This window comes from Calidris pugnax, unplaced genomic scaffold, assembly GCF_001431845.1.
Source record: "Calidris pugnax isolate Ruff unplaced genomic scaffold, ASM143184v1 scaffold14, whole genome shotgun sequence".
Classification (NCBI taxonomy): Eukaryota; Metazoa; Chordata; class Aves; order Charadriiformes; family Scolopacidae; genus Calidris; species Calidris pugnax.
Window position 1 is genome coordinate 8,096,571 of NW_015090793.1, and position 10,797 is coordinate 8,107,367.

General features: G+C 41.8%; 1 protein-coding gene across 5 annotated transcripts in view; it reads right to left on the reverse strand.

The window, feature by feature from the left end:
* MAEA (macrophage erythroblast attacher) overlaps nucleotides 1–10,261 on the reverse strand; it is a 53,723-nt gene extending 43,462 nt beyond the window's left edge. For 2 of the 5 annotated variants that reach the window (XM_014966816.1, XM_014966818.1), the window contains exon 1: nucleotides 10,010–10,122. In XM_014966816.1, the coding sequence (XP_014822302.1) occupies nucleotides 10,010–10,078 (69 nt within the window). In that variant the 5' untranslated portion in view covers nucleotides 10,079–10,122. The other 3 variants (XM_014966820.1, XM_014966819.1, XM_014966817.1) reach the window with 3 other exon arrangements.
* Between the last annotated feature and the right edge of the window lie 536 nt (nucleotides 10,262–10,797).

The window sequence follows — 10,797 nt, forward strand, 5'->3', positions numbered from 1 at the left end:
TGCAATATCCTGCGGTGAGACATTTCACATCCTCAAGCACTGTGTGAAGAAACACTCCTTGTTTTTGACTTGTCAACTGCTAGCCTAATTTGAAACCCTTTTGTTCTTCTTTTGGAAGAAGAAAAAAAAAAAAGGGAACATTCACTTTCTCCTATGTCTTTCATGTCTCTTGATCTGTCTAAACCATTCTTTGAACACAGACATTCCATATCTAATCATTCTTGCCCTTCTGTAGACATTTTCCAGTTCTATTACAACCTTTTTCAGGATAAAGGAAGGGAGAAAGAGAGTCACTCATAGTACTTGAGAGAAGAAGAAACCATGGATTTTGATTGCTACCTAATGATGTTCTCCATTCTTCCCTTTCCAAACACTTTCATTCCAAGCTTGTCAACACTAACCTGATCATTCCCAGAAAACACTCACTAAAACCACAAGATCCCACTGAAGAATGATCATCTCCAAATTAGTTATTGTGTATGTAAGATTAGGACAGTTTATCTTTCCATCATACCTAAAAACTATATCACACTGCACATGTCTATATTGAATTTAATCTATTTAAATATCCATTCAGCCTCTCATTATTCCTCTGTAATGCTTCACACTTGGATTGTATTTGTAATATCTCAATTATCTTACTACCATCAAGAAAACTAGATCAACTCAACACTTACTTTCTCTCTTCCAGGGTGTTCAAACAGCTGAACATTAGCAGTATGGCAGAGACACCAGCAGACCCCTAATGCTAACCTTTTCCCACTACACTGGTTACTAACTCTTGATGTTTGTTTCTTATCTTGACCAGTTACCTTTCCACATAAGGACTTGTGTCTTCTCTCTTTCAAGAGTTCCTGGTAATGGATATTTCCAAAAACCATTCAGTAATACAAATAAACTATCTATGAAATCCACCACCATTTTTTTTATTTTTTGTTTGCTGGTTTGTTTTTTTTGTTTGGTTGGTTTTTTTAACATAGAAGTTCAATATCTTTGCTTGGCATGACTTTCCTTTTTAGAAGTCACAATAACTGATGGACATTATTCCATATTTGATTAGTCAGGACAGTATTTCTGCATCAATAAGTTATTGGCTGGAAGGGCAAAATCAATTATATGTGTTAAGACTCCCACTAAAATTTTACTTAAAAGTAGAAGCACTGAAACAAAGTCTGCTTTGTCTGTCTTCCACAGCTATCCAAAAAAATCCTCAGACTACTTCAGGAAAAAAATTGTTTACCAGCATTGATCAGAGAATTTACAGAGAATTAAGGGGAGGACTCAACACAGGAGAAAGATTTTCCCTAAGTAAGTTTATTTATTTATAAATTGTTACATCCTGCATTTCTACTCCTTTGGAGGTACAGGATGTTAGGCCAAGTGTAATGGCTACTGCGTGAAACTTTAAATACCAGCCTGATGTTGCCCACAAGTTTTCCTAACTGATACACAGTAACACTGAAAGATGTTTATTTCAAAATTGAAGTTTTGTGAAAAATGTAAGCCTTCATCCTCCCACAAGTCTTTAGCCTTACACTAGACCTTTAGCACACCAGTTCTCAAACTGACCAAGCCACATCGTACAACACAGGCTAGATTCCTCCTTCACTTATGCAGATTCAAGCCTAAAGAATTCCAAATAAAAATGGAAACTAAAACCAAAACAATCTCTTTCAGACCACAATATTAATCAAAAAGAGTTTCTACCCCACAGTGACTGCATGTAGGAAACTAGTTCAGAAAGAAATAGAAAGTAAATAGAAAGTAAAAACCAGTTTGTATAGCTATCGTTTGGCTGTTGGAAATTATAAAGTATGAGTGATACTTTAAATAAGTAATCACAATTGAAGGAAGAATTATTTGGTGGTGAAAGTAAGACCATTAATCATTCCCCAGCTGCTTGTTAACAGGAATTTTCAAAAGTTTATTTTATAAAAACTGATTTTCACAGAAAACAGTATAGACAACAGAAACAAACATCTTTTTCATAGGTTTCTGATTTCCTCCTGTATTTTGGAGAAAAAAATTAATCAGGTCCAACTTCACAGCAGGATCAACTCATATGCAGGGAAGTTTTAACTATATATCCAGATTTTACTGATGTCTGTGTGAATCACCCTTCTTTAATGTCACAGTCTCATACTGGAAGCAACTCCTTGCCACATAATATGTAGATTTTTTTTCAAACAGAAATACCTTCATTGTATATCTTTTCATATGAACTGAATCATGGGCAGGAGGGAGTTTGAAATGGATTTTTTTTTTAAAAAAAATCTTTTCAGGCACACAAAGTCAGATAACTAATCAAAAGAAAAAAAAAGTTTCAAGAAAAATAAAATAAGAGTCCTACCAGTTTAGGTGGGGGGAACCATTACAGAACTACGCTCTCCTTTCAAGGGTCAGAAAAATGATGTGCTTCCTCTCGTCAATTGTGTTAGCTTACAATACCTGAAAAGCACCAGAGATTTGTATGAATCTACAGGTCCCCAAGATAATTCAGTTGAAGACTTTCTGAAGTAGAAATAAGCTTTTTCAAATGCCATGTATTGCACCCTTATATGAAATAAGCCTAGCCATAGATAGGTAGGGAAAAGAAAGTGAGAAGTGCAGTGATGAAATTGTCTTTCAAAACATATAGAAGCAAAAACAACTTAGCTCTACTTTATGCAAGAGGAAAGAGGAAGTATGGGAATACTGAAGAAACATTAAGCATCTCCTAAATATTTTTAATAAACAAACAAACAGTGTCCAGAGAAGGTAAACCCGGTAAGAAACACCTTGGAGCATTAAGCTGCTTCCTTGAGACTGAAATTGATCACCATGCTCACCTTCAACAAAACAAAAAAGTAGAGGACATCTATGATACGTGATGCCATTTGAAAAAATCAGGCAGGGTACAATAAACTATTGCAAATTTTCCCTCAATTCAGTGACAATCAAGCATTTCCATACAGAATTATTGAAATTTTGTATTTTTATACACTGCATTTCTCCCTCTATAACTCTTGGATTATTTCAGAACTGAGTCAGCATCATTACTTGTCACTGAACTCATCCAAAACGTAAATTATATCAACACTTATTCACAGAATGAGTTCTTCTGATGTGTAGCTCTTATCAAACCCTGGAAATAGTAATATTTTTTCCTTGCTCTAGGCACAAACAGAAAAGGAAAAGTTAGTTAAAGAAAGGAAAAGCAGTTTATTTTATGAATAAGAGGCTTAGAATAATGGCTAGATACAGGTTTAATTAGGTACAAGAATATAAACTTTTGAGTTTTGATTAATCAAAACAGACAAAATTTCATAAGGCTAAATGCAGTTGCAGATCATTTGGATTTTAAAAAAACAATAATTCTTTTTAAAAACAGTTTCAATGTTTTTTGAAGTGTAAAGCCTAGTAGTTTTCCTTAGTTTAAAATGTGTCAGTTTCACAAGTCAGGAAGACAGTATATTCTAGAGCAGCTGTGTCTAGAAAGAAAATATCATTATAATATTCAAAGCTGCTACTTCAATACAGGAGAGAATTAGCAGCGAAAATTCTTGGACTATCCATCTGCTGCACACATACTTACTCAACCGAAGCAATTCTAATCCTTCAAAATATTATCTTTTTACACAAACTGCTAGTAACTTATTGCTGAATACATTACAAACTTTTGAACAGGGCTTCCAACAACAAAATTAAATGCTTTACAAAGCCATTTTACAGTTACATAAAACTGTCTTACATCCTTATGTAAGCAAATTGACAGCCATTTTAGAGTCCTGCCTAAAGCCACAGTAGGGACATCACAGACCAGTCATTTTCACTACACTTGTTTATAGCTGCCATCTTGGACTAATGCCTCAAAAGAAATCTCTTCACTTTTCTCCTTTTAGTAGAAATATTTAAGCACTAACAAAACCCAAAGCATTCCTCCCTACCCACAGAATAGCTGAGTAGCTAAGCTAAGGTCACACAGCAGGTTTGTGCCCCGAGCAAGTCCCTTCATTTGTTTTGATCCTTCTTTCTTCTCCAAATATTTGCTCATTTAAATCACAGTATCACATCTTTAAATGGAAGAGGTCGTTGTCCTCCTGTGTGTTTGCACAGTCCAGACACCATGATACTGGCTGGAGCCTTTGGGCTAGAGCTCTCATTCCCAATCAAGATTGCTCCCAAAATAACTTATTTCAGTTGAACTGACAGTATTTCTCCTAAGACAAATAATTAAGGATTATTGATTCAGTGGACCTGTATCCGAATATATGAATGACCAAAGTTCTACTCAATATATTATCTGTTTTACTTTAGTTCTTGCTAGTTTACAACTCAAGAGCACTCAAAAAATAAGCTGAGGTGAGACAAAGGCAGGTTGTGAAGCAGTTAAATTACCAGCTGTCAAAATAAAGCTATCTTAACAAAGAACTTGATTTATTCACATTAGCAATAATGTATAAGAAATCAAGTAATATAGCGTATCTCACATTCTGGGTTAGGAAATACTCCCTGTATAGTGTATCTTCAGGCTGTAAGCTATGAGGGCCCAAGTGTACAATGAAGGCAGTTTCTTAAGTTTACAAGGACTGCTGAATTTTGCCAGCATGTCCTTATAGCAAATACCCATTGGCCAAACCAGTGCTTGCCTAAATCTGTAGGGCCATTATGCTGATCAATATAGGAAGTACTGAACTGAAAGACAATGGGAAGAGGTTTAGATGGATAAGAAAAACTGACACGGGCTGTCTGACACTAAGAGCTCCACTCCTATCGCTCTAAGCTGTGAAGCATTTTCCTCCATTACAATATCTACCAAACGTTTGAAGTTCATCTTTACTCTCTTGGAAAACATTCACAATGCAAAGAATTAAAGATTTCACAGATATTTTTGCTTTATGTCAACATTTAAAGACCCCAACGTGTCAGCTACCATACAAACATTACTTCTATACCAGAAACTCCCAAGATCACAGGGCACTGTCCTGTGAAAACACTACAAATCAAGCATTATACAACTGTGAACTGGAACATCAGATAAGTATTCACTTTGAAGATACTAAAAGGAGGTCCTCCGAAAAAGAAGATACTAACAGGAGGTCTTCTGAAAAATGTTTGAGTATTTTTCTTGAAATATTTTCCTACGGAGTAATGATAATAAAGCAATATCTCTAGCTCATGGCCACACTGTTACTTATTGCCTTTTACTGTGTTTTCTTCCTTCAGTAATCACTTTAAAATGTGTTTTACAGTGAGTGGGCAGGGGCGGAAAAGAGACCAATTCCCACAGGAGTCAACTCCTACTCTAGCTGCTTTCCAAAGTCAAACTTCTTCTGAAGTCTGGAAGTATCAGATTTTTCTCAAAACTCAGTGGCACACAGAGCCCAGTGCATAAGAACAGCAGCAGTACAAAAGAAGTCACACTTGTTTTGCTGACATGCACCCATGAGGTGTCAAAACAGGAAGTGCATTATTCAGCAGCACACGAATGCTCGGTATGGACCTTCAATGCACACTCAGTGAGTCAGAGCACCCAGCCTGAAGATGGATTTAGTGTGAGGTACCAGTGCTCACACTGAGTTAGTACAGAGCTGACTGTTACTAGTACCAATGGTTACCTTATTGTGTGTCAACCTTCTAGTTGAAAAGCACTTTAAAAATCAGGTAATGATCTACAAGTGCCATACATTATTATTTTCAGTAGACTGATGTGCTGACAGTGCATTGGATGTTACAAGTTCTGTTACTTCTGTCCTTCTCAAGTTCTGCATGAACCACTTTGACTGAAAAAACTTTTGCTGCTGTGTTCAAAGCTTTGAAAGGAGTACTCTGTGGCTCATAACATCAAAGTACGAAGCTATGTTCAAAATGAAAAACTTATAGTAAAGGTCATATACAGGGGACAAAAATAAAGCAGTGCAACTAATTATGCAAAACTTTAATCTTGCACCTTTTCTGCTTCTGTGGGAAAAGAAGTTGACCTGAACTGTCTGACATCTTCATTAGCGACCTAGATGATGGGTCAGAGTGCACCTTTAAAGTCTGCAGATGATGCACAACTGGGAGGAGTTGTTAATACACCAGATGGTTGTGTTGCCATTCATAGGGACTGCAACAGGTTGGAGAAATAGGCAAACCAGGACCTCCTGAAATTTAACAAAGGGAAGTGCCAAGTCCTACACTTGGGAAGGAACAACCACACGTACCAGTACATGCTGGAGACCAACAACTTGGAAAGCAGCATTGCAGAATAGAACCCGGGGGTCCTGGTGGAAAAGTTGCCCACAAGACAGCAATGTGTCCTTGCAGAAAAGGCCAACAGCACCCCAGACCGTTAGGAAAAACACTTGCCAGTGGGCGTCACCAGTGGGGTGATCCTTCCCCTCCACTCAGCCTCAGCTAGACCCATCCAAAGTGCTGTGTCCAGTTCCGGGCCTCTAGCACAAGAGAGACATGGACATACTGGAGCAAGTACAGCAGAATGACACAGAGCTTACTAACAGACCGAAGCATATGACATATGAAGAGAGGCTGAGAGACCTGGGACTGTTAAACCTTGAGAAGAAAAGGCTCAAGGAAGTATTATCAACATGTATGATGACCTGATGGGGGAAGTAAAGAAGATGGAGCAAGAATACTCCCACCAGGTGGTGCCTGGTAAAAGGGCAATAGGCACAAATTGAAATACAGAAAATTCTATGTAACCAATACAGATTATTATTATTATTTTTTTTAATACAGCAAACACTGGAACAGGTTTACCTAGAGAGGCATCTCCATCTTGGAGATAATCAAGAACAGTCTGGACATGGCCATTAGCAATCTGCTCTAGATGACCCTGGTTTGTGGGGAAGCTATTGGACTAGACTGTCTTCAGAGACCCCTTCCAAACTCAGCTACTCTGTGATTCTATGGACTTGGGATAGAAACAATGTACACTTCATATTCTCCTATCCCTCTCTTGAACAATCAGGTAAACATGGTATTTCCATGAGAAATTCCTATCTTGTTAAATCTGCTGCCAATATTTCCCCTGCCACAGCTGCCAACAAAAGAAGCCAAACAGCAGCTCTGAGAAGGTGCTCAAGTGTTCTGCGTTTCTACAGCTCTCCTTTTGATCAGCTGTTTTTTAAAGCAGTCGCAGCCCAGCTAACCCTAAATTGTTTGCCAATGAACAGCCCAGATAAGAATATTTTCACAAGTGATCATTCTTGCTTTCAGGTCTTCCATCTTCTGCTTTCGGGGTCTTACTCCGTACAGTACGCTAGTTCAGCTTAATAATTATTCACCCTTCTAAAAATATGGATGAACTATCTAGCTTCCTGTCATCACTTGTTTATTAGTGTCTCAGCAAAGAACTACGATAACAATGTTCGCATTCATTCATTTTTAAATTGTCAGTTTTCATGTTACATGCTCTCAAATGAGACTAGCAGACTAGCATCATTCTCTATCAGTAGACTTTTTTAAAAAAAAATAATAAATTCCACAGCACTTTGGAGGAAGAATAGCTGGCAACCTTCTTGTCCTTGAGAAGGGACTGGAGTGGGGGGAATATTCAAGTATTATTTTGTACACTTAAAGAGCTTCCCTAGATTCAGCTGAAGAAGTCTATTTACTTCCCCTGAGCTGAACCACTGAAGAATGGCTGAAGCATTTCCACTCATGCAGCATCCACAATTCAGCTATGGAAAAGGGATTTCCCTTTGCAGTTTTAAACACTCTTTCACATGAAAGGCACTCTGTGGAACACACTGTAAATGTAGAGCTATTACACAACTATTATCTAGTGATGTTGGCATGAGGAAGCTAGAGGGAGGAAACAGGAAGGATATAAATACAAGTCTACAATCTTTTATATTTCACTTGCATCAGGGAAAATCACTAGTGTCCAGAGCTCCAACAGAAACATCTGAGCTACTGTGCTGTTGGGCAAAGTTAAAAAAAGATAAGTGATATGCATTCATTTCACTCAGTGTTCGAATAAACTGGTAATAAAAATTCAGAGCCTCAGTCACACAAACTTGTAGGCACCTGCCTCCTAATGCACAAAATTGGATATCAACTTAAGGAGACTTTAGCCTTGGTGTTCATTTCTTCCTGCTGCTTTTTCACCTCCACCACTAAAATATTTTGATATATGACTCACAGTTAAGAACATTTAGGAGGACACATTCAAAAGATTTGAGCAGACACTGTCCTGGCAGGTTTTTTAAACAATGAAAAACACTATTAAAGATTACAGGAACAACCCAGAAGTTGAATGGGTTCTGGGAAGAATCAATAAACATCACCTTTGCTAGGATATTAAGAGTTCCTCACTCTCTTACTATTTAGCTTCCCAACTTTACAAACAACATTCCATTCTCTCATGTATATTTTTGTTAAGATTTTTCAGGGGAAAAGAATGCTTGTGGAAATAAAAGAATTAGTCCAAAATATTATCTACCTTTTAAATGGCTGGCACCCTGACAATTCATCTTAAGTCATAAGCAGCAAAACAAAAACTCACTGATTCTCAGTGCCAGTAATTTTTCAGGAATGTAACAAGCAAAGCTGCGATAACAACTGGAATACATCTAAACTGCAGTCTTGAAATTGTCTGCTTAACTTTAAATGCCTTCACATTGTTCTGGCTGTGGAAAGTGCTAGAGCTCTCTTTACATCTATTTCAAAATTTAAGCCTGATACTGTCAGCTTTAAAGTACTTCACAATGACAGAAAAAAAGCCTTCATATGTAAAATGGGAATCAACACTTGGTCCTTCTGCTTCTTGGAACCCAGCAGAATAAAGCTAGGACAGCAGAGGAGGACAAGCACAAGAAGAACATGGCTAGAAAGCCTACAAAACAAACACTGCCAAGAGCACACAGTACTCAGTGTGTGAAAGTGCAGCATGATCTCAACATAACAAAGTTTACTTCGCATAAACACCTTCCACAGATGAAAAAAATGTCGATACACTGACATAAGATATGTTTAAACAAGCGTTTTGCAACAGAGATCCTTCTCCTACCTCCCTCCCACAGTTGCTGCTATTAACGTGGTAGACCTACTGTACATACAACACAAGACTTCAAACAAAGGTTTCCATTGATTCCTATGAGCATCATCCTTCCAGTTCAACAATCCTCGGAGGCGATGACCTTAGCGCTCAGTACCGAGTCCTTCATTTGCTTTACAATACCTAGTCAAAGCCAAAGACCAGCTATGCAGCCCTGGGAAGCTACCACCCTTCAGATGGGCTCGGTACCTTAAAGAACTCTCCGTGCTTTTACCAAACCGTAAGTATTTCGCTCATTCGCCTCTACAGGCCTCCGGCCTTTTCCAGTACGTTTGTCCCTTTTTATATTTTAAGCTCAACTCCATCTTTGGGGGGACCAGGGAGCCAGGGAACCATATTCTACTGCCACCTCCACTCCCTCCCCTTTAACACGTCTCCTAACAACGCCACGTCGATTCAGCTAATCATTCGGGACGAGCATTTAAAGCAACCCTCGGTCTCCCCCAGCCATCGTCCCTACGCCCCTAAACCCTCTCCTCAACCCCGCCTGGCTCCGTCCCAGCCCCTCTCCCCCCGCCCCCCCTACGACCACCGCTTGGCCTTGCCACAAGGACCCGGAGCGCCTCCTCTCCCCCACCTCGGCCGACCCTCGACGAGCCGGTGGGTGGGTGTCCCTAGGCCGGCCCGGGGGCCTCCCCCCTTCACCTCGGGGCACGGCGGCACCCGGGGGAGAGCGGCATATTCCAGGCACGTCCCTCGCTCTCCGCGGAGGGGGAGGGGAAGAGGAGCAGCCGTAGCGCCACAAGCCCAGACCTCCAGCGGAGGAAAACCCAGAGGGGCAGCGGCGTTGGTGGGAGCCGAGCCGAACCCTTCCCCACCCCAGCAGCTCCTCAGCGGGAGGGAAGGGGCGGAGGGGGGGGGGGCCGGCTGGGCAAGCCCCCCTCTCCCCCCCCAGGGACCCGCTGGCGGCTTTACCCGTCTCCTCCGAACCGGGGGCAGGAGAAGGGGAGGGAGCTCAGCACCCACCTTGAGAGTGGGATACTCCTGCACCTTCAAAGTCATTGAGAGCTGAGCAGCTGATTCCTGCACCGCCATCTTGGATTGGGCACCAACCTCCTCCCTCCTCCCCCGCCCTCCCCTCAGCCCCGACCGGAGGGAGCTACCTACAGCGCGCGCGCGGCAGGACGGGCGATAAAGGCCTTCCTCCGCCCCATCCCTCATGGTGACGGGGCGAACCAACGCACCGCCACCCCTCCCCTCACTGCTCCCCCCCCCGCCGCCGCGGCGGTGTGGTACGGTCCGCGGGCCGGCCGTGGCGGAAGAGCAACGCGAAGCGAAGGGCGCCAGCCAATAAGGACCGCCCTTGCAACCGTTCCGTTCGTGCGCGTTACGCCCCACCTTAGAGCTTGAGAAGCCGCGCCTGATGGGGCAGCGGTGTGGGAGTGGGCGGAGCCGCCTGCAGGCGCGGACAAATCAAGGGAAATTACGGCAGGGAGATAGGCGGGATTCCGGCAGGTGATGGACATTTAGCCACCCAGTCGCAATAGAGAGGGGTTTCCCACCGCCCAATCAGAATCTCCGCTAGAGCTCAGTAGGCGGGACCTAAAAGTAAATTTTGATGGTGACTTAAAACGGCCGTTTTAACACCCCCCGAGGTGTCCGGGAAGGGGAGGGGCGGGCCGAGGGGCGGAGCCCGAGGGAGGCAGAGCGGAGCGCGCTTTGACGGGCAGGTCTTCCAGCCAACGGTGCTGCGCTCCCTTACTGACGGGCAGAGAGCGGGGCGAATGGATGGCGCGGCCGGGGAGGGCGGGGGG